Below are 25,000 nucleotides of genomic sequence, written 5' to 3'. Positions count from 1 at the left end.
CCAGCTGCTGTTGGAGGCCGGAGCAGATGTGGAGGGAGGAGCCCAGCTGGACGCTCAGCAGAGCTCAGCCGAGACACCGCTCCAGCTGGCTGCTGCTGCAGGTGTGTTGGTGGGGAAGACCTCCGTGGGTTTGCTCCATAGAAATAAATCAGACTTTGACAACACACGGACTGACTCTGTACTGCAGTCAATCAAAACTATAGAGCAGGGGTCGGCAACCTTTTTAATATAAAGTGCCATGTTAAAATGTTCACGTTAATCAGTGGGCCATATCAGCATTAAGCCTGCCATCATCTACTGAGCCCGTTCAGGCAGTGTTATTTCTTTTCCCATTTGCGTCACATTCTGTGAAAAAGGCAATGAGTACTAGCCAATTAGAGACAGAATAGGGCGGGACATAAAGTCAATCAAGCTACTGGCTGTTCTCCTGCCAATGGCTGTGAAAGAGGCCATTTGACATACGGATTTGAACATTTCCGAAAAACAACTCTTGCTCACTTATTGCTAGTGTGCCATTGGTTGAGCTACTGCGTGCCAATGGTGGCACCCATGCCTAAGGTTGCTGACTCCTGCTATGGAGAATATTTACATGCTCATTGTTTAAGCAAAATGTGCTCATTTATTGCTTTCTGATACTGGGAAAGTCTGATAACAGTTTATCGCCCAATGTTTTACACCCGCTTAAATTAGTATTTAGAAGAATTGAAATGTGTTTTGGTACACGGTGGTTGGTAGTCCTCCAGTTAGTTACATGTGACAATGATCAATGGTTTATTATTATGTTGTAACAAGAGATATCTCACGATTACACGTATCGGATCGGGCATTTTTATACTGATCGACAGTCACCCTTATCCCCATTTTATTGAGAAATTTCTGGTACAGGATATATAATCCTCTATTCCAGACTCAAGCAACACAAAACAAATATAAAACACATTAATACCATGATTGAAATGTTCTAACAACTCATAAATAAGTTACATAAATTACTGACAAGCTTTATAAATACACCTTTTGACAGGCAAAATGCATCCAACCTATTGTTAAAGGAATTAATAGAAGGGGAACACACAACGTTTTCTGAAAGCTCGTTTCCTTCTCTTTTCAGACCGGCATGTTCTAAGGGTAACGTTTTAAAGAATTCCCTCGTGTCTCATAGCTACTGCTCCAAAACTGAAAGATAGGCTCAACAGTTACATCATATATTCCCTGTACAAGCTTATACACCTGAATCATATCACCTCTGTATCTCCTAAATATGAGAGGCGGTAAACTTACTCCGATCATTTACGTCAGCTGAGCACAATTTGCGGCAGAACGTAAACTTGCAAGTTCACTCCATAGTGTGGATGACTAAGCATGCAGCGGCATACGGCGAGTTCACTGTGAGTTTGACAGTAATAGCTGCACTAAGTTTAATGTATTAAGCTGAAGATATCTTTTAGTTACTTTGTCTACTTAGTTATTTTTGTAAACAAAAGTGTGCAGCTCTGTTATCTTGGCAAATACAAGGAACGCATCAGGACCTTTTGGAAATTGGATCATGATCGCGGGCGGAAAAAGCTGATCAGGACATCCCTGTTTGTAAACCATTACTTTCCTTTGGCAAACTTTCACCAAAACAATGACATGGATCTTTGCTCAAAGTATGCTTCAGTTTGCCTACATTTTGATTTTTTCTATTGAAATAATAGTACATGTACATGCAACACAGACAGGTGCATGTTGAGGTAAAGATGATGCCTCGCTCTCTCTTGAATAAAGCCAACAAAATCTTCTCAGGTTACTACGAGATGGTGAGCTTGCTCCTCACCCATGGAGCAGACCCTCTGCTCAGAGTGCATCATGGGAATTCACTGACATCACCGCTGTATGAGGACATGAACTGCTTCAGCTATGCAGCAGCACACGGACACAGGTGAGACATTTATCCAGACATTTAGAGCAGTAGAATCATAAAAAAAACAATATGAACTGTAAGCTGCCGTTTCAGAAATAAAAGTAATGAGAAGAAACGCCTTTAGGTGAAGAGTTGATCCAGTTATATCACACACATTTAAGGAAGGTCTGTAACTATGACGGTTGCAATAAATACATGTTCAGGTACTGACATGCTGAATATCCCAGGATCCCACAGGTATTTTTCCCGGGAAATATCAACAAACTTTGGCGAGAATCCCCAGAAAATCCCAGGATGTCAGTTCCCCTCTTTCCCACCAAATTGAACATTGTATGTTCAGTATATGTATAGTATATATAGTATATATAGTATAGTATAGTATATTGTATGAACAGTATATGCCGACTAATTAAATGTTTGAGTGCTGCTTGGGAGGAGACGGGCAGAATTTCTGGACAAGATGACAGAAGTTACAGACCGAGCCGAAGCTCGTCAAAGCATAGTGCCGGAAGGGCAGAAAATTGGCGTATCTACTAGGGATGCACCGAATCCAGATGTTTGGGGTTCAGCCGAATACCGAATCCACTGGTTAAGATTCTGCCGAATCCGAATCCTCCTCCCATCCTCAGTCCATGAACACAGTCAACACATTAATGAAGTAAACAGTGACTGTCCTTCCTTTGCCGTACCTGAAGTTGCTGCATTCTGGCTGCTGTCTGTAGATTCCTTCATGCTCAGCTCGTATTCTTCCAGATGTTTCATACCAGATGTTGTAACAGCGGTGATGTTGTGTATTGTTTAGGGTCCTCGCCACCACCAGACTAATCAGCATTGCAGATTGAACATGTAGCTGGACTTGAATGGCCTTCTTTTGACTGAAAGTACTGCCAAACAACACTTTTTCTGCTCACCAGTTCCATTTCCACTTCCTCACAGCCTGCTGCATTGAACGCTCCACCTACGTAAACACCTTCCCGTAATCAACGGCGCCGTCGTTACGTCGACCAGCGTAGCGCGTGTAATGCAAGCGTAGGGTTCGGTTCGGTGTAAAAAAGTTCTAAGGTTCGGCAGAAACCGAACCCCGTCAAAAAGCCCAATATTCGGCCGAATTCGAAGCCGAATCCTGGATTCGGTGCATCCCTAGTATCTACTAGGGGTGGGGGAAAAAATCGATACAGCATAGTATCGCAATATTTTCTGTGGCAATACTGTATCGATACACAGACGCCAAGTATCGATTTTTAATTATGTATGTTAGTCAGTTTGTCAGCTTGACACAATCCCATTTTGCAGCAATGAAATTGAAGTGAGATGAACAAACGGAGACATGTATCTTTTTTTAGATAAAACAGATGTTGACAAAGTTTCCTTTTGGGGACATCATTTGAAATTGGGAAAAATTTGAAGTTGGAAAAAAGGTAACATATTGCAACATGTTTAAAATCGCAATAATAGCGTATCGTGGCAGAAGTATCGTGATGATATTGTATCGTGGCAGAAGTATCGTGATGATATTGTATCGTGGCAGAAGTATCGTGATGATATCGTATCGTGACAGAAGTATCGTGATGATATCGTATCGTGACAAAAGTATTGTGATGATATCGTATCGTGACAGAAGTATCGTGATGATATCGTATCGTGACAAAAGTATCGTGATGATATCGTATCGTGACAGAAGTATCGTGATGATATTGTATCGTGGCAGAAGTATCGTGATGATATTGTATCGTGGCAGAAGTATCGCGATGATATCGTATCGTGACAGAAGTATCGTGATGATATCGTATCGTGGCAGAAGTATCGTGATGATATCGTATCGTGGCAGAAGTATCGTGATGATCTTGTATCGTGACAGAAGTATCGTGATGATATCGTATCGTGGCAGAAGTATCGTGATGATCTCGTATCGTGGCAGAAGTATCGTGATGATATCGTATCGTGGCAGAAGTATCGTGATGATATCGTATCGTGACAGAAGTATCGTGATGATATCGTATCGTGACAGAAGTATCGTGATGATATCGTATCGTGGCAGAAGTATCGTGATGATATCGTATCGTGACAGAAGTATTGTGATGATATAGTATCGTGACAGAAGTATCGTGATGATATTGCATCGTGGCAGAAGTATCGTGATGATATTGTATCGTGACAGAAGTATCGTGATTTTATTGTATCGTGACAGAAGTATCGTGATGATATCGTATCGTGAGGCCTCTGGTGATTCCTAGTCCTAGTATCTACCCCGGGCGTCCTGTTTTTTACCACTTCTTATCGGAGCTTGAGCCTTTAAATACCCTGCCAACTGCAGAGTCATTTGTCCCGGGAATAAATGCCGATTTTAACTTTTCCCCCTGAACACAAAAGCCAGATGTTAGTGGGTTTTTGGCCAGTGGGAAAAGGGTCAAATTCAACCCCGGGCATTTAAGTAACGTTTATTTCTAGAGCTGTTTAAGTACAGCTTAAGATGACAAAAGTGCTGTACAAAATAAGTAGCCTGGCTCCGCCCTCCTACGTACTTCCGCTCAATTTTCATTTCCCTTCAGTACTCCGTCTGGGTTTGCGGTATATTCTTGGGTTTTCTCCGCCCAAATCTTTACCGGTCCAATCAGCGAACAGAGGGAGTGGCTGAGAACGATGACGTTGAGGTTGTAGTTCCGTCATGGCGGCGGAGAAAGATGCGAGGGAAGCCATTCGGTCCGTTGTGGCAACGCTGCCGAATATCCAGAAGTTAAAGCCCGAGCAAGAACAATCTTTGCTGAGTTGTGTTGGTGGCCATGATGTTGTGGCTCCCCCTCTTCTGGTCCTACCAGACAGTACGTAGGAGAGCAGAGCCAGGCTACCAGAGCGGCTCTGGGCAGATCCAATAGTTTTAAACTTCAACAGAGTACCCGCCTTCAAGGAAGTTAACACTTGTCAATGGAGAGAGGCCAGACTCTCTGGACCAATGAAATGGACCAGAGTCTGGTAAGACCAGGCTAGTGTACCAGAGTCTGGTAGGACCAGGCTAGTGGACCAGAGTCTGGTAGGACCAGGCTAGTGTACCAGAGTCTAGTAGGACCAGGCTAGTGGACCAGAGTCTGGTAGGACCAGGTTAATGGACCAGAGTCTGGTAGGACCAGGCTAATGTACCAGAGTCTGGTAGGACCAGGCTACAAAATAAGCCCCATGTTGCTGTATATGTATACAGTGGTGTGAAAAAAGTGTTTGCCCCTTCCTCATTTCCTGTTCCTTTGCATGTTTGTCACACTTAAGTGTTTGAACATCAAACCAATTTAAACAATAGTCAAGGACAACACAAGTAAACACAAAATGCAATTTGTAAATGAAGGTGTTAATTATTAAAGGTGAAAAAAAAATCCAAACCATCATGGCCCTGTGTGAAAAAGTGATTGCCCCCCTAAACCTAATAACTGGTTGGGCCACCCTTAGCAGCAACAACTGCAGCCAAGCGTTTGCGATAACGTGCAATGAGGCTTTTACAGCGTCCTGGAGGAATTTTGGCCCACTCATCTTTGCAGAATTGTCCTAATTCAGTTACATTAGAGGGTTTTCGAGCATGAGCGGCCTTTTTAAGGTCATACCACAACATCTCAATAGGATTCAGGTCAGGACTTTGGCTAGGCCACTCCAAAGTCTTCATTTAGTTTTTTCTTCAGCCATTCGGTGGTGGACTTGCTGGTGTGTTTAGGATCATTGTCCTGCTGCAGAACCCAAGTTCGTTTCAGCTTGAGTACACGAACAGATGGTCGGACATTCTCCTTCAGGATCTCTTGGTAGACAGCAGAATTCATAGTTCCTTTTATCACGGCAAGTCTTCCAGGTCCTGAAGCAGCAAAACAGCCCCAGACCATCACACTACCACCACCATATTTTACAGTTGGTATAATGTTCTTTTTATGAAATGCAGTGTTCCTTCTCGCCAGATATACTTGGACACACACCTTCCAAAGAGTTCCACTTTTGTCTCATCGGTCCACAGAATGTTGTCCCAAAAGTCTTGGGGATCATCAAGATGTGTTCTGGAGAAGTGAGACAAGCTTTGATGTTCTTTTTGCTCAGCAGTGGTTTTCTCCTTGGAACTCTGCCATGCAGGCCATTTTTGCCCAGTCTTTTTCCTGATGGTGGAGGCATGAGCGCTGACCTTAACTGAGGCAAGTGAGGCCTGCAGTTCTTTGGACGTTGTTGTGGGGTCTTTTGTGACCTCTTGGATGAGTCGTCGCTGCGCTCTTGGGGGGTAATTTTGGGCGGCCGGCCACTCCTGGGAAGGTTCACCACTGTTCCATGTCTTCGCCATTTGTGGATAATGGCTCTCACTGTGGTTCGCTGGATTCCCAAAGCTTTGGAAATGGCTTTATAACCCTTTCAGACTGATAGATCTCAATTACTTTCTTTCTCAATTGTTCCTGAATTTCTTTGGGTCTCGGCATGATGTGTAGCTTTTAAGGATCTTCTGGTGGACCTTACTGTGTCAAGCAGCTCCTATTTAAGTGATGCCTTGATTGTGAACAGGTGTGGCAATAATCAGGCCTGGGTGTGGCTAGAGAAATTGAACTCAGGTGTGGACAACCACAGTTATAGTATGTTTTAACAAGGGGGGCAATCACTTTTTCACACAGGGCCATGATGGTTTGGATTTTTTTTCTCCTTTAATAATAAACACCTTCATTTACAAATTGCATTTTGTGTTTACTTGTGTTGTCCTTGACTTTTGTTTAAATTGGTTTGATGTTCCGAAACACTTAAGTGTGACAAACATGCAAAGGAACAGGAAATGAGGAAGGGGGCAAACACTTTTTCACACCACTGTATATGAACATTAAAATGTAAAATAAAAGTACAAAGAAAACACAAAAAGAACATTCGACAACAGCATGCAGAGATTAGTGTGTTAAATAGGCCTGTGAGTAAAAATGTGTCTTAAGCCTAGATTTAAAAACGGAAATGGACGGAGCACATCTGCTATCTAAAGGCAGCTGGTTCCACATTTTGGGAGCAGCAACTGCAAAGGCTGATACAGAACAGTTAAATGAGGGGTTTTCATTTAAAATGCATGAAACACACAAAGCCTCACCGGTCCTCCCTCCCTCTCTCTCTGTCTCTCTCTCTCTGTCTGTCTCTCTCTCTCTCTCTGTCTGTCTCTCTCTCTCTCTCTGTCTGTCTCTCTCTCTCTCTCTCTCTGTCTGTCTCTCTCTCTCTGTCTCTCTCTCTCTGTCTGTCTCTCTCTCTCTGTCTCTCTCTCTCTCTCTCTCTCTCTTTTCAACAGGAACATCCTGAGGAGGCTGCTGCTTCAGCCGCAGCACAGGAAGGAAGACATCCTCTCTCTGGAGGAGATCCTGGCAGAAGGAGTGGAGGATGAAGAGGAGGAGGAGGAGGAGGAGGAAAAAGAGGACCAGGAAGCTCCAGCTCCTGACTCCCTGAGCCCTGTTCCCCAGCTGTGTAAAGCCAGGATGAAAGCCCTGCAGCAGGCGGCCTACTACAGCGCCGAGCACGGCTACCTGGACGTTACCATGGAGATCAGAGACATGGGTGAGCTCGTGATGTCAAACTCATCAACATTTCTGTTTGGATTCAGGATGCACCGAAATGAAAAGCGAAAGCAAATCCAGTAAAAAACTTACCAAATACCAAACATTCTTTGGTTTCCCTGCGATGAAGCCACGATGAAAGTTGTTGCAAGTTCCCGCATTTTCATCGCATAAAATTGCATAAATATCTCGCATATTCCATCGCATGTTTTAAGAAAACGTGCCACATAAGCCCTGGACGCTGACTGGTTCTGTCCGCTGCGTGATATCTCTGCGCCCGAGTAGCAGTGCTTCGGCTGTACTTCCACCCAATATAGTCCCAAGTCAATATCTGCCTAGGAGATGGTCTAGTCTTAATCTGCATCGCTATTTGTACTCGTTGTGAATACGCAGGCCACAAGAAGTAATTAGGGTTTTTTTGGCGCACGTTTACTCATGACATGCTAACCGGCAACATAGGATTCCATTCACTACGCTAAGCTAAGCTGGCATTGAGACAATTTCCCACCTATATAAATATAGAGGAGACGGTGAATAACCCTATTTCAACAAACGGTGGCGTGTTCCTTTAAGTAGTAACTGCACTAATAATAAAAAGTGCGAAGTGCAAAAAGTGCCTGTGTATTTATGTTGTGTATTGGAGCAGCTAGATAGACGTTGGAATAAACGCAAACTTTGGTTTTACATGTCGGCACACGGTTCATATTCATTATAACATGCACAAAACAGATATATAACACAATAGAAATAAGGAAAGGGAAAAAGCCAAAAAGCATTAATGAGCACTTGACTGATCGGTCAAAATTCTTATTGTTGCTTAACGGTTAAACGTTTCATCAATAACACAAAGTCACAAAGAAACGCAGCGTGCACGCTGTGACATTTCATTTCTAAAATGCAAAACAACCATATCTTTCTCACAGCTTATTCTCCAGCGTGTGAAGCTGTGTGAGCTGCTGTTGTGTGTCTCTAAAGAGCAGTATATTGTTCCGTATGTCACTGATCACCAAAGGATGCTGCAGTCATCCCCTGTTTTTAACGTAGCACTTCATATTGATATTCTAAGAGCTGCGTTGTTCCCCCGTCCTGCTGTGTCCAGGTGTTCCCTGGAGGCTCCACATCTGGCTGGAGTCTCTCCACAGAGCCCAGCAGCTGTGCCGGGACAGAGTCACGGTCTCCCTCCTCACAGAGTTCCCGTCCATCGGGACGGAGGACTACAGCCCCGAGCTCCTCTCCACTGGCATCCCGTTCATGTTCAGCATGCTGGAAGCCAGCAAGGTACGGCTGCTCGACACCTGTCTGTCGCGCTGCATGCTCTGTTTTCCTCAGCCAGTAACTGACTGTTACATGGTGATTTCTATCTGTGTTCTAACTTACATGGGCATCTGTTACTGTAATGAACAGTCAAATCTGAACAACATAAAACAGCAATGTCTGTATTAATATTACACTCCTACAGCTTAGAACATTTAGTTTAAAAAAGCACCAATAATCACTTGTATAATTACAATTTGGCATATCTAAACACAATCAACAATTAGCATCAACAGTCATACCCCTTTAGCCTGGACGCCAGCCGAACGTAGCCCCGCCCACAACATTTGAGGTCGGGAAGTTGGGTCTGGACTTGATACGTTGTGAAGCAACTATGCTCCAACCAGAGCTGTTTGGACCAATCAAATCGTCAGGGCGGGCTTTATACGGCTGGAGAACTGAGATGTTCAGTTTAATAAAGTTTAATTTATCAGTTGGCCCCGATGGTCGCTAAGAAGATGGGGCGCTCTGATTGGTTGTAGGTCTATCCAATTGAGTGCAGAGGCACCCCTTAGGAGGGGGGTGTCAAGCTCTATTTCACTAGGGGCCACACTGGAAAATAAGAATCACATCAAGAGCCAGACATTTATTTGGAAACAGTCAAATATGTTTTTCTATATTCTTGTTTTATTGCATGTCTCATATCGCTGTCTCGCTGACAGCCTGTCTCGCTGACAGCCTGTCTCACTGACAGCCTGTCTCACTGACAGCCTGGTCGACATAAAGTCAGGAAAGAAGTTCATTAGCCATCGTAGAATCTAGCAAATCAAGCAGCACAGTGATTTGATTTTTAAAGGCGACCACACAGAACAGAACAGCCTGTTTTCACAGCCTGAATATGTAAACTTTTCAGGTTTTGGGGGAATTTCTGAGTCTCAAAGTCGGCGAATCTGCCAAATTCTGCTTTGAGTGTTGCGTGATGGCAGTTTAAAAAAAAAACTGTCTTGGCTTTTTGGTTTGGTGCACAACTAGGTGAGCCAACGATGTAGGGTGAGGGTCGGATCAAAATGTGCTTAGCAGCATTGGCAGCAAAAACTGTCCTGTCCTGTTAGTAGTGTCCTGAGGAGTGTCCGAGACAGTCAGACACTGTCCCGGGATAGTCAGACACTGTCCTGTGACTCCCATGACAGTGTCTGACTGTCCCGGGACAGTCATGGGAGTCACAGGAAAGTGTACAGGACAGTGTCTGGGAGCCACAGGACATTGTCTGACTGTCCCGGGACAGTCATGGGAGTCACAGGACAGTGCCTGGGAGCCACAGGACAGTGTCTGACTGTCCCGGGACAGTCATGGGAGTCATAGGACAGTGCCTGGGAGCCACAGGACAGTGTCTGACTGTCCCGGGACAGTCATGGGAGTCATAGGACAGTGTCTGGGAGTCACAGGACAGTGTAGAGGACAGTGTCTGACGGTTCCACGACAGTCATGGGAGTCATAGGACTGTGTCTAGGAGTCACAGGACAGTGTAGAGGACAGTGTCTGACTGTCCCACGACAGTCATGGGAGTCATAGGACAGTGTCTAGTAGTCACAGGACAGTGTAGAGGACAGTGTCTGACTGTCCCGGGACAGTCATGGGAGTCATAGGACAGTGCCTGGGAGCCACAGGACAGTGTCTGACTGTCCCGGGACAGTCATGGGAGTCATAGGACAGTGTCTGGGAGCCACAGGACAGTGTAGAGGACAGTGTCTGACTGGCCTTGAGTTTGACACATGTGCCTTAGGACCTTTTAAAGGATTGTTCCAGGCCTATGACATGCCAGCGGTCTGGATTGTCATGCTGTGTTTTCCTCTGCAGGACTACGTGGTAACCAAGCGGCTGGCGTCCGTGTTCTCTCACTGCTACGGCGGTGCTCCCGTCCCGGCCGTCCCGCCCCTGGACGTCACTCTGTCCACACAGCTGGGTAACGCATCACCGCTGCCGCGCGACAAATCACCCTTTTCTACATCTGACAAACACTTGAAGGATTTCACGGCCGTCTCTCTGTCCTCAGACATTCACTTCCTGAACAACCGCGAGATGTCGGATGTGACGTTCATGGTGGACGGGCGTCCCTTCTTCGCCCACCGCGTGCTGCTGATGTCCGCTTCTGAACGGTCTGTCCTCTGACTTAATAAATTCAGTCATCCCTGCTGTTCTTGTCTGCCTAGATTACAGTTATATATAGAGTTATTTTTGTTGTGATGAACTATTTTCAGTTGTATTTTTAAACAACATACTTCCCCCCCTTTGTCATCACCACCCACCCAGACATAAATCAAGAAAAGATCATAATAAATGGGTCGGTCATGTGATGATGGGGGGGTACAGTGAAGGGTATGTGATGATGTGGGGGTATGATGAAGGGTATGTGATGATGTGGGGGTACGGTGAAGGGTATGTGATGATGTGGGGGTACGATGAAGGGTATGTGATGATGTGGGGGTATGGTGAAGGGTATGTGATGATGTGGGGGTATGGTGAAGGGTATGTGATGATGTGGGGGTATGGTGAAGGGTATGTGATGATGTGGGGGTATGGTGAAGGGTATGTGATGATGGGGGGGGTATGGTGAAGGGTATGTGATGATGTGGGGGTATGATGAAGGGTATGTGATGATGGGGGGGGTATGGTGAAGGGTATGTGATGATGGGGGGGTATGGTGAAGGGTATGTGATGATGTGGGGGTATGGTGAAGGGTATGTGATGATGGGGGGGTATGGTGAAGGGTATGTGATGATTTTTTTATTCCTCTTTTTAGTCGACTTTAACATGGGTTCATCAACATATGAGCACCAATATTTACTGTAATTTTGTGATTGCTCCTTCATTATTTATTTACTTATTCTAATGTGGGTATTGTTTTATGATCAGATTCTTTTTATGATCATATTATTTATTTGTCCTGTAATGTTTTTGATTGTTTTTTTAGTTTATCATCGTGCTTTAATCAGGGCGTCATTGGAAAAGAGAGCTTGATCTCGATGGCCCTCCCTCAAAAAAATAAAGATTATAATAATAATAATAATCCAACTCTGAAGTTCTGATGTGTTTTGCCGTGTCAGGTTTCGACAGATGCTCTGCGACTCCCCCGACAACATCATCCACGTCAGTCACATGACCTACAGCAGCTTCCAGGTGGGACACGTGCTCGCCGTCTGTGCTCGGGTGTGAACGGGACGGAGGGCTGTTTGACTGTATTTGTGCAATACAGAAGTTATTGACCACAGCATGAGTTAACGGGAAATGTGCAATCATCAAAATTAAGAGCAATACGAGGGGGAGGATGTGTTGGGGGATCTCTTCTGTTCTTCTGTGATTGTGAGGAAAGGTGGGGGGGTAGGGCTGAAACGATTCCTCGAATAAATCCATTACAAAAAATCCTCGAAGCAAAATTCTTTGCCTCGAAGCTTCGTTAAATCAGCGTAATTAAGGTTGTACGGCTCCCTGTGTTGCCGCACGGAGGATTATTACTAGCGCACGACAGGTTGACGCTTCTGTGGACACGAGACGTTTATATACTGTCTCTGCACGAGACTGACGGCCCAGATTACAAATGAAGGAAGACGAAAATAGCGAGGGTCTAAGAGAAGAGACAGGCGAGAGAAAACAACAGAAAGTTTGGGATCATTTTAAGCTGCAAACATGCTGCTACATCATCTCAGTAGAAAACATCCAGGCTACTCATCCATTACACGGAGAGAACCTGACACCAGGTAGCTAACTAACGTCTGCTGCTCTCGTCCACCGCGCTGTTTTACACAGCTAGCCTACAGCATGCTACTCTGCTAATAGCCATGTTTTACACAACTAGCCTACAGCATGCTACTCTGCAAAAAGTGATGTTTTACACAACTAGCCTACAGTATGCTACTCTGCTAATAGTGATGTTTTACACAACTAGCCTACAGCAGGCTACTCTGCTAATAGTGATGTTTTAAACAACTAGCCTACAGCAGGCTACTCTGCTAATCGTGATGTTTTACACAACTAGCCTACAGCAGCCTACTCTGCAAAAAGTGATGTTTTACACAACTAGGCTACAGCATGCTACTCTGCTAATAGCCATGTTTTACACAACTAGCCTACAGCAGGCTACTCTGCTAATAGCCATGTTTTACACAACTAGCCTACAGCATGCTACTCTGCTAATAGCCATGTTTTACACAACTAGCCTACAGCATGCTACTCTGCTAATAGCCATGTTTTACACAACTAGCCTACACAGTCATGCTACTCTGCTAATAGCCATGTTTTACACAACTAGCCTACAGCATGCTACTCTGCTAATAGTGATGTTTTACACAACTAGCCTACAGCATGCTACTCTGCTAATAGTGATGTTTTACACAACTAGCCTACAGCAGGCTACTCTGCTAATAGTGATGTTTTACACAACTAGCCTACAGTATGCTACTCTGCTAATCGTGATGTTTTACACAACTAGCCTACAGCATGCTACTCTGCTAATAGTGATGTTTTACACAACTAGCCTACAGCAGGCTACTCTGCAAAAAGTGATGTTTTACACAACTAGCCTACAGCATGCTGCTCTGCAAAAAGTGATGTTTTACACAACTAGGCTACAGCAGCCTACTCTGCAAAAAGTGATGTTTTACACAACTAGCCTACAGCATGCTACTCTGCTAATAGCCATATTTTACACAACTAGCCTACAGTATGCTACTCTGCTAATAGTGATGTTTTACACAACTAGCCTACAGCATGCTACTCTGCTAATAGTGATGTTTTACACAACTAGCCTACAGCAGGCTACTCTGCTAATAGCGATGTTTTACACAACTAGCCTACAGCATGCTACTCGCTGCTATTTTTTACACTAGCCTACGCTGCTATATGTTTTTCAACTAGCCTACAGCATGCTACTCTGCTAATAGCCATGTTTTAAACAACTAGCCTACAGTATGCTACTCTGCTAATAGCCATGTTTTACACAACTAGCCTACAGTATGCTACTCTGCTAATAGCCATGTTTTACACAACTAGCCTACAGTATGCTACTCTGCTAATAGCCATGTTTTACACAACTAGCCTACAGCATGCTACTCTGCTAATAGCCATGTTTTACACAACTAGCCTACAGCAGGCTACTCTGCTAATAGCCATGTTTTACACAACTAGCCTACAGCATGCTACTCTGCTAATAGTGATGTTTTACCAACGCGTTAAAACGAGAGCTGTCAGTTTGTAGTCTAACTGTTTATTAGTTTGCTACTAATCTTTGGAAACTTAGCTGCTGCTGGAGACAAACCGGCTCCCCCCCCCCAGCATGGCTACTTAATATGAACGTGAATGACGTCATCATGCCGGTGATGTCTGCGTTCTTTAGTCTTTCTCCTCACTGTGTATTAGCCTTCTGAAAATGTGTCCCCCCAGAACAGTGTAGTTGAACAGACCTGCTGTTAGATGTTCATTGAAGCACTGGATGAGATGATGTATGATTATGTTTCTATGTAGGTTAACTGTATGTTTTTTGGGTGTTTATGTGTCGCCATTTTGTTTCTCTCGATGCCCAAGAGACAACGAAGGCTCATGTTATCTTATCTGAAGTGTGTTTTATTCTGCAGATGATGATGAAGTCTCTGTACTGCGGAGGAACGGAGGGACTCGCCGTCTCGCACTCTGAAGCCCTGGAGGTAAAAACCACTCAGCTGTAGTCTAGAGGTGTAAATCCCAGGTTGTACCACCATACCGTGTTATATCACTTCTTTGGACAACGATGCGATATTTGCTGAAATCTGAAAAGATTTCGTGCCTGCGATCGATATGAGACGATGTCATTAATGGCCATTTAACGAGGGCTGCACCATATGAGGAATAATGTTATTAGTTGCGATTAGAGGTCGACCGATATGGGTGGGAACACTTCACCGATCTGCACTTGTATACTTAAATTAAAAATGTATGTATGTAAAAACATATTCTATAAATAATGTTAATAATAATAATAATAAACTATCAAATAAATTAAAACAATCGGCTGATTAATAGGCCGATTACATAACGAAATAACGTGCAGTTTTCTGTTGATATTTTCTTTTATATTCAATGTTCAATTAGTTCAATAAAAACAGTTGGAAATGATTTCATTTCTTTTATTCAACAAGCAACAAGCAGTTTGTTGTATTTTAGCAGAACGCAGAAAGCAGCAGACCTGAGAACCCTTTAATATCTCTCTAATTTATTAGGTATTGTCGTAATCGCGACATTTAACAACGTAATCGCATATTTCCCTCAGGCAACCCTATTGACAATTGTAGAAATATTTCTATAATCTAGATGTGTTATTCTCAGTACTAAAGTTGTATTCCCTGTATAATGTACAGACTCGGGACACACAGATAGTTAGCTTAAGCTTTGAGTACTGCGGAGAGGTGGAGCGGAGGCGGGGGGGGGTCTTGGGTCTGTGTGTGTGTGTGTGTGTGTGTGTGTGTGTGTGTGTGTGTGTGTGTGTGTGAACACACCTCCCTGTGAGGATGACGCCATCAAGGAAGAAGATAAAAGGATTAGGAGTATGGTCACACGGGGTTCACAATTCACAAGACTGAGTGGACCTGAACCCCGTATATTTTTGCCCGCGGTTAGGGAAACTTAGGATCTTTTTTTGTGTACCCACAACATGTTTTAACATAAATGCTGGACTTGTTCTGGTAAACTTAAGTCCAATGTAGGAAGGCGCAGGAATTAATTAATTGGAGTCAGATTTGACAGGCCTTAGGGCCTTATTTTAGACATAATTCCCTACACAATGACTTAAAAAAAGGCAGCATCAAACAGAAAAGTCTTCCGCCTTGATTTGTAAGAACTAGTCTCGCTTTGCCAGACTTTCCTTCAGAGCGCGCTGGAATAAGGTCTGGCTAGTCCACATAGCACTCGGGATGGGAGGAAAACGTGTTCTGGTTTATTGGCATTTCTTTAAAACAATCACAATCTTCTTGGGCGGCACCAAGCACCGGAGAAAAGCCGCGGTGCCGCTGCAAAATAGGCTCAGGAGGGAACTTGTTTTGGTGGAACGTGCACGTTTAAAAGTAGTTTTAGTCGTGCAATCCGGCGGATTTTCTGGCGGAAACGGAGCGACCCCGGAAGTGAAACGTCAAGGATATAGACTAATAAGAACTGACTCTTAATTTGTCTGGATCTCTTTTAATGTTCATTTTAATAAAGGCTTTTTCTCAGACTGGGATTAATCGTGCTGTGGCTGTTTTTCTTCTTCCGTAGCTGCTGCCGGCGGCCGCTTTCTTCCAGCTCCGAGGTCTGCAGCACTGCTGTGAGATGAAGCTGTCGCAGAGTCTGACCGTGGACAACGCCGTTAGCCTCTACCACACCGCCAAGGTACAAAAACACAGCGGCCGTCACAGTTAGGGACAGTTAACTGACAGAAGGTGAGCGTCCAGCGGCGACGACATTTACGTTTAGTCACCAAAACGACTCGTTAAAGGTGCTCTAAGCACGTTTTTTAGGCTATAACTTTTTTTGTCACATACAGCAAACATCTCCTCACTATCTGCTAGCTGCCTGTCCCCTGAACACACTGTAAAAAAACATCTCCTCACTATCTGCTAGCTGCCTGTCCCCTGAACACACTGTAAAAAACATCTCCTCACTATCTGCTAGCTGCCTGTCCCCTGAACACACTGTAAAAAACATCTCCTCACTATCTGCTAGCTGCCTGTCCCCTGAACACACTGTAAAAAACTCAGTCAGTCAGCCAGTCAGTCAGTCTGACATTTATTTCATCTGTAAAGAAGAACATAACATGGGTGTTTCCCTGGTTTTTTCGCTCTGTTTTGCTGGAAACAGATGTGAAGTCGCCGTCGTCACAACCGTAGAAACAGAACATATTTAGGTAAAAATATCAGATTCTGGGGGAAAGAATTGATCTTAAAAATTGTCGCAAAATAAATCAGGATACCCACCCCTAGTCATTGCATTTTTTACTGATATCGTGCAGCATGTGATGTCATTTATTTCAATTTGTTAACCGTTGTATTTTAGGATGCCTATTGTCAGCTGGCCGGGGACTACAGCTGCTCCTTTTACTGTACAGTTAGTTAGAGGGGACTGTCCACGACATTATAAGCTAATAAACTAAACTAAACCCTAGTGCTCCATTTGTCCGAACTTATTGCACGTTTGGGTCTGCAGCAACACAAAGTTAGGCTAGATCTCGGCCAGGCCATTTTAAAACTCACTGACTGTATGACTGAGTCTGTAGAGCTGCACTTTATTGTGTGTTCATTCATTGTGTGCATTAATGTAACTGCTTTGGGGTGAGTTCTTAAAGTGACCCATATTATGAAAAAAAATCACTTTTTCTGGGATTTGGGGAGTTATTTTGTGTCTCTGGTGCTTCCACACGCATACACACTTTGAAAAAAAAAACATCCATGCTGTTCTGAGTGAGATACGGTTTCTGAATGTGTCCTGTCTTCAGTCTCCGGGTGAGCTGTTCAACATCGGCATGGCTTGTGACGTCAGAAGCCAAAAACCGTTAGCTCGTAGCGTTAGCATGCTAACGCTAATGCTAACGCTAACCTCGTTCTCAATAGCAAAGCACTGCTACAACACACACTAGTTCACCATAATCTACAAAAGAACTACTTCCATGTGCGCCCTCATTTAGAAGAAGTCTCCCAGCTAATCCTGCCTTGTAACTGACTGAAGCTGGAGAAACAGCCTTTCTTTTACTGTCTATGGAGCTAGCTAGCTGACATGATCTACATCTGAGCTACTGAGCATGTGCGAGTGCAAGCAAAGATAGTACAGAAGAAAAGAGGTCTCACTCTGTAGCTAAAACAGAGACCAGCTGAAAGAGGATCTGCAGCAGTGAGAGAGAGCGGTGCAGTACAACAACAATATGGTGTTTTTTGACAATTAAACCATGTAAACCTATTCAGGTACAACCTTAAAATACAACTATGAACCTGAAAATGAGCAGAATATGGGCACTTTAATGTAAACATTGATACGTTTGCATGGATACAACCCATCCACTTTCAGTGGAGTTCAAGCCGCTCCCTTCTGGTCGCAGATATAGGATAGATACCTAATGTCAGAACTAGGGTTGGGCATTGTTTGGATTTTAACGATTCTGATTCTTTGAGGGGTGGAGTTGAAATGGGTCACATGCTTATTTCACAAATAAGAGGAACGTTGTATTTTGATTCAGTGGTGGTTTGCAGTTTTACCGCTTTTTCAATGTAAAATAAAGCCACACTAGAGCGCCGCTTACTGAGCTCCAAGGCTGCAACACAACAAGCGCCTGGCCGCTACGGAAACCAAAACTTACGCATGTTAAATGTGGAACCCGTGATCAGATTTGAAACCAGATCCTCCAAATGATTACAATAAAGAAACGATTCCACTGGAATCGGTTCTCGATGCCCAACCCTAGTCAGAACCAACCGAGCCAAAAACTCATTCATTCTCATGATGAGATGTAGGGAGGGGTATGACTGGAGGAGGAATATATATGAAGTAATGTGCAGTAGTTTCTGTATGGCTGTATGGTGGAGCATCACACCGGGCCTGCTGGGCTGTATGGTGGAGCATCACACCGGGCCTGCTGGGCTGTATGGTGGAGCATCACACCGGGCCTGCTGGGCTGTATGGTGGAGCATCACACCGGGCCTGCTGGGCTGTATGGTGGAGCATCACACCGGGCCTGCTGGGCTGTATGGTGGAGCATCACACCGGGCCTGCTGGGCTGTATGGTGTAGCTTAAGTACAACATGAAGCTTGAGGATGTAAAGAAAAAAAAGAAAACAGGAGAATTACCTTTGAGCAAGTTTGGAGGAAAGTCGGAGGTATGGAACCATTTTAAACAAGTCGTGGGCAGTGACGACAGATGTGTCGGCTTTGTCATTAATTAGTGCATTAAGTGCTGCACGCTGCTCGCCTACGACAGCAAATGAAACTGGGACTTGGATGATGAACAGACACATGAAGCAGGCTCACCGTGGCTGAAAAGATGACAGTCAGCCTTCAACGTCCTCTTCTGTTACTTCTCCAAGCATGAGGGCGAAGCAAGCCCTCACAGAGAAATGCATTTTTGCATTTTTGTAGTTGAGAACGTCAGTTATAACGGCCCACGTGTTAAAAAAGTGTGCACGGGCTCGGGTTGGGTCGGGCTTGATTCTTTGGGCCAGATCTAAGCTCTAAAGTGCAACATACTTCTATTTATTGATGTGTGTATGTTATGTGTTAGATAATAGTGCTGTAGATGTCTGGTTCAGTAGGTGTTGTGGATTATGTGTCAATATGTTTGTACTGTACAACAAATTGCCTAACGCAGCAGGTTAGAGGGAACCTTCCTACATTTGTAGAATCTCTTTCATATCTGAGCTACATTTGTATTGTAACTAAAATGTTTCCGGACCTTTCCGTGTGTTTGCGTCTGCAGCAGCACGGAGCGGCCGAGCTCTGCCACTTCTGCGAAGGATTCTTCCTCCAGAACCTGGATCGGCTGCTGGACGGCGAGGACTTCCACCGCCTGCTGCTGGGCGCCGTCGGCCGGGAGACGCTCGGCCCGGAGGCGGGCGCACCGGACCGGGATCCACCGGTGCTCCTGGAGGTTTTGGAGGCCACGTTGATCCACAGACTTTACACGCTCCACTCCGCGTGTCGAGAGTAGAAAAGGACGTAGCAGCCGGCGCTACGCTGCGTTTAGCCACACGGGTACGTGTGTGTGTTTGGGAATAGTAGCCATGGATACTGTTAGTCTTCTTAGGGAGAACACGTTGAGTGTAGAATGATAACAGACTGTTTTAACTAGGGCTGCACAATATCGTTTTTTTGTCGTCATCGCAATATCAACTGGCGCAATAAACACATCGCGAAAGACACTCACACATTTTTTTTGTATTAGTTAAAAGAAAATATCAGCAGAAAACTGCACTTTAAAATGTAACTGTCATTCTTTATGTATTACTCTTAGGGCCCTAGTTTAACGATGTAAGCGCACGGTGTGAAGCACGTGGCGCCGGTGCGTTCAGGGCGTGTACAAAAGTGCGCCGGGTGCATGGTTCAAAAGGGTTGTACTTAGTGTCTTCATTAATCAGAGGTGTGTTTTGGGCGTAACATGCAATCAACCAATCAGAGATCATCTCCCATTCCCTTTAAAAGCCAGGCGCGTTTGGACCTTGGAGCATTGCTGTTATGATGGAGGATTTGCACCGTAATATTTGTATGTGTAATCTTCTGCATGTGTGTGTGCTGCTGTGTCCCTGTGTGTGTGTGTGTGTGTGTGTGTGTGCTGCTGTGCGTCCCTGTGTGTGTAACAAGCATAGTGTGCGCGTGCTGTGCACGAGCCTAGGAGCATTTTACTAATGCTCTGTTAAAATAACAATGAAATGCTGCGTTATTGACTTTAGACCAGGTTTTTGTTGGTCAATGGTGCCATCACTTCCTACTGCCTCAAGATAGGAATACGCCCAGAATGTACCTGAACACACCTCCCTGTAAGACCAGCATGCCCAGAATGCACCTGAACACACCTCCCTGTAAGACCAGCACGCCCAGAATGCACCTGAACACACCTCCCTGTAAGACCAGCACGCCCAGAATGCACCTGAACACACCTCCCTGTAAGACCAGCACGCCCAGAATGTACCTGAACACACCTCCCTGTAAGACCAGCACGCCCAGAATGCACCTGAACACACCTCCCTGTAAGACCAGCACGCCCTGACAACTGCGTCGTCTTAAACTAGCAAAGACACTTTGCGCTGCGCCGGGTGCAGGATAGGACCCTAACTGTCGTTGCTTTACTTTATTTAGTGCGGCCTTTTATATTTTTATATTTAAATTAATGTTCAATTAGTTCAATAAAAAGGTTATTTGTTTTAAATTCAACAAACAGTTTGTTGTATTTTAGCAGAATACTGAAAGCAGCAGAACTAAGAACACTTCAATATCTGTTTATTTATTAGTAGTATTATTATAAGTAATATCCTTATCGCGATATTCAACAACGTTGTCGCATATTTTGCTCATATCGTGCAGCCCTCGTTTTAAGAAGTTATTCATGCTATTTATTAATCTTGACACAAGTGAACATTTCTGCAATCAGGAAGGAAGAAATCAGTTATATTGATACTTGTTTAAGTAATTTATGAAGTAAAATTAACAAAAGTTCTGGTTGCATTTTGGTTTTCACTTGTTTATCAGTTTCTTCGACTGTTTGTCGGACTAATTAAGTAACTTGAAGACGTCGCCTTTGGCTTTTTTATAAGCTGTGACGCCATAAATGACATTATTATTATTTGAATATTGATGCTTTTATCCATTAACATTTTTTTTTAAGGAAGCTGCAGCTGTATGCATACGATCAACTCTGAATATGTAAAACATGTACATGTATATTTGTGAATAAACATCTTGATAACCCCAAAAACAAATGTGCACACAGCTCCAAAGTCAACAGATTTATTTCCTTTAGCACTGACGTTGTTCACAGTAACATCACAAAGGGAATACATTGCCAGTGGTTATCCTGCTCAGTAGTAGCGCTCCGAGTCCATTCTGTGTGCTCTGGATTCCCCCCAGTAGAAAACAATTAAAAGGTATTGCTTTAATTTTTCTCTCTGATAACCCCAACACCCACCCTAGCCAGTGAGCGACCTGATCGCCAGAGAGCTCCCTCTTTGAGAGGATGAGTAAGGAGGATGCATTGCACGGTTACTGCGCGTTAACGCAGTAATCAAGAGGGAGGAAGAAGGCGGCAAAAGAAAGAGAAGCAAAATATAAAACAAGGCAAATTAAAGGACAAATCCGGCGCAAAATGAACCTAGGGGGTTAATAACACGTGAACCGAGTCGACCGTTCTCTGGGATTTGTTTTCATGCTAATCTAACGTGACCAGTTTTAGCGCAAACCGCTAATTAGCTTGTAACGCTAGTAGTCGGGGCAGAGATTAAAGTAAAAAGAAATCTCTGTTTCTACACCACTAACAAGGCTTAAAATAGCCCCACACTTCCACGGCAGCATAAAGAGGGTCCCTACATGTAAACAGAAGCATTACATTACATACACTTTGTAAGTGTACAGACAGTCATGTTTTCCCAAGATGGCGCCTGCCTGTATACGTGAATGGTACTGTCTTTATAATCTATCTTTTTAATAAACTGTCTGTACACTTACAAAGTTCTCAATGCTTCGTTTTACATGTAGGGACCCTCATTATGCTGCCGTGGAAGTGTGGTGCTATTTTGAGCCTTGTTAGTGGTGTAGAAATAGAGATTTCTTTTGACTTTAGCCTCTGCCCCGACTACTAGCGTTACAAGCTAATTAGCGGTTTGGGCTAAAACTGGTCACATTAGATTAGCATGAAAACAAATCCCAGAGAACGGTCGACTTGGTACATGTGTTATTAACCCCTAGGTTCATTTTGCGCCGGATTTGTCCTTTAAAACAAATGCACGTAAAGAACATAAATACATAAATAAGTGTGGAGAGAAAAAGGGGAAACGGGAGAACAATTCCAACGACGACATGCAAAGAAAAGACGAATGCTGAACATGCAAACAACCGTACACGGTCAAAGCTAAGAGTAGGAATCCCCTTGGTTTTTTAAAATAAGCATGTCGGTAAACTCGGCTTATTTACAGAACGAGTGTTTGGTGAGATCTGAGTCTTCATACACACAGGGAGAGAGGGAGGAGAGACAGTTATCAACAGAGGGGTTGTTCCTCTCACAGAGGCTACGTCTACATTCTTAAATTACGGTAAATCATTTCCCCCCCAACGTATATATTACAGGTTTCTCTCGTCGAGAGAAAAAAAGAAAAAATAAGAAAAGAGGAACAATCGCTCACAAAACATTTTCGATCGAATAACTTAAACATGACAAAAATATCCTTAAATAATTTCAACGTTAAGAAACATTCTCTACATCTTTCGTATAAATAACTGAGAATAAATTAATAACGGAAAAAAATGACACAAATACAATGAAGTACAAAAATATACACAGCAGTTCGATAGTGTAAAAAATTATAATGAAAACAAAAAAATGTAAATAAAAAAAAAAACGTGCTAACATTTTTCGTACTGCACCCAGAATCTGACTCACTTGTCAAAAGTGCAAAAGGAAAACGGAGACATTTCTATCATCGGCGAGGCGCGGTCACACCAGGAAGTGACTCGGCACAACGTCAAACTCAACTTCACTAAGGGCCGGATTGGAAAATGCACATCGAGGGCCAGACAGCGTTTTATTTAACCCTTGTGTTGTCTTCCTGTCAACCATGAACTTGTCCTTCCAGGTCAAAATAGAAAAATAATTGATGTATTTGTCACTTTTTCCGTGCTTTTGGTAGCCTGGAAATCCAGACCCAAATCAGAAAGATTAAGGGTCTGGCACTGAGTAATGAAAATGGCCCAACCTGAGGGCACCAAGCATGCTCACTGCACACAACTGGATAACACTACGACCAATCACAACAATACAGCCCCATATGCTTAGCTACCAGAGGAGCTAACTGGTAGATTAAACTCTTAGCTACCAGAGGAGCTAACTGGTAGATTAAACTCTTAGCTACCAGTGGAGCTAACTGGTAGATTAAACTCTTAGCTACCAGTGGAGCTAACTGGTAGATTAAACTCTTAGCTACCAGGGGAGCTAACTGGTAGATTAAACTCTTAGCTACCAGGGGAGCTAACTGGTAGATTAAACTCTTAGCTACCAGGGGAGCTAACTGGTAGATTAAACTCTTAGCTACCAGGGGAGCTAACTGGTAGATTAAACTCTTAGCTACCAGAGGAGCTAACTGGTAGATTAAACTCTTAGCTACCAGGGGAGCTAACTGGGAGATTAAACTCTTAGCTACCAGAGGAGCTAACTGGTAGATTAAACTCTTAGCTACCAGAGGAGCTAACTGGGAGATTAGACTCTTAGCTACCAGAGGAGCTAACTGGTAGATTAAACTGTCGTCATCTGTTTAGCTCGCCTCTGGCCCGCCTATATCAGATACACCGATGTGATTGGTGCAGCTCGGCTACCAGGGCATAGCTAATGAGCATCATTACTGAATGCCAGAGTGACTCGCTGAGCTAATTACAATTGTGCTCTCACGAGAACTCTGGATTTTCAGGGTATGCTTTTGGTGCTTGTTTTTAAAAACCTGCGCTTAATGCGTTTAATAATAGGTTTTACACTAATTCTTGGAATTCATGGTCAACAAACCTCATTTATATCAAATTATACATACGTTTTTAGTTAAAAAAAGCAGAAAATATGAATTATTTGGACCAATAGTTAAGATCAGAGGATGTTTAGTCCGGATACTGTTTTGAAACCATTTAAAAAAAATATTTCACATGCTATAGGATTAAATAAAACACCCAAAAAAGTCAATGAAAGTAATCATTAATTTTACCTGAAGAGCATTGTATGGAACCATCCATGTTATTTTTGGGCAACTTGGTTGAAAGAAATCCATATTTCTGATATAAAACACTGAAACGGGTCAGACTTGACCCGAGACAACACAACAAGGGTTAAACACTGGATGTGACCGGGCCTCACAGACAGGAATACAAAACCCAAAATATGGCAACACAACTCTAAAACATAAAGTCACAACTACACTTTTTGTACATACGGAAACATTATTTGAATCTGTACAACAGAATAGATCATTCATTTATGTAATATCACCTCCACTCCCTTTATCATACTTTTCATGGGGAACTTTTTAATGAACCCATTTTACATTAACGCTCCACGGGCGTTTTAGAGATCCCGCCGTTCACAAAGAAAGACGGCGTTAAGAGGAATTACAATCCAGCCAGCGTTCGTCCGTGTCTGCGTCTTCGTCCGCTGCTCCTGCTTCCTGTTTGACAGCGTGTGCCAAGTCATTACATCCCGCATCATGTTTGTGTTGAGCAGTACGTACAGGACGTACGTGTGTTTCTTATGTACATGTGGGAGGGTTGGAAGAAAGAGAAAAAGAGGAGAGGGGGAAGGGGGGAGGTGGGGATGCATGTGTGTAGATTGACAAACATCACTGTCTTAAGGCTTTTTTTGTCTTTTTACGAGATGTCTCTATGTTTGGTCTGGTCGGGAGGGGGGGCGAAGTGGACTCTACTGATGCGGCCGGAGAAAGGACTCAAAGAGAGGGAGGAGGGAGGGAGGGGAGGTGGGGAGTAAGGAGGGGAGAGGGAAGGGAAGGGTTTTCCTCTTTTCTTTTCTTCAGACTCTCTTGGTGTCGCTCGGTCTCCAAGTTAATAGTTATTATGGATGATCCCTGGT

General features: G+C 43.8%; 1 protein-coding gene across 1 annotated transcript in view; it reads left to right on the top strand.

Annotated features, from left to right (window-relative positions):
• LOC144521300 (ankyrin repeat and BTB/POZ domain-containing protein 2-like) overlaps positions 1–21,131 on the top strand; it is a 51,608-nt gene extending 30,477 nt beyond the window's left edge. Inside the window, exons 8-17 of the mRNA XM_078255827.1 lie at positions 5–101; positions 1,786–1,921; positions 7,173–7,435; positions 8,534–8,712; positions 10,546–10,651; positions 10,742–10,844; positions 11,793–11,865; positions 14,316–14,384; positions 15,967–16,080; positions 19,151–21,131. Of these exons, the coding sequence (XP_078111953.1) occupies positions 5–101; positions 1,786–1,921; positions 7,173–7,435; positions 8,534–8,712; positions 10,546–10,651; positions 10,742–10,844; positions 11,793–11,865; positions 14,316–14,384; positions 15,967–16,080; positions 19,151–19,381 (1,371 nt within the window). The 3' untranslated portion in view covers positions 19,382–21,131. The remainder of the gene's footprint in view (positions 1–4; positions 102–1,785; positions 1,922–7,172; positions 7,436–8,533; positions 8,713–10,545; positions 10,652–10,741; positions 10,845–11,792; positions 11,866–14,315; positions 14,385–15,966; positions 16,081–19,150) is intronic.
• The last annotated feature ends 3,869 nt before the right edge of the window (positions 21,132–25,000 follow it).

Source organism: Sander vitreus, chromosome 1, assembly GCF_031162955.1.
Source record: "Sander vitreus isolate 19-12246 chromosome 1, sanVit1, whole genome shotgun sequence".
In the NCBI taxonomy this organism is placed as follows: domain Eukaryota; kingdom Metazoa; phylum Chordata; class Actinopteri; order Perciformes; family Percidae; genus Sander; species Sander vitreus.
This window is presented reverse-complemented; position numbering and strand designations above follow the sequence as displayed.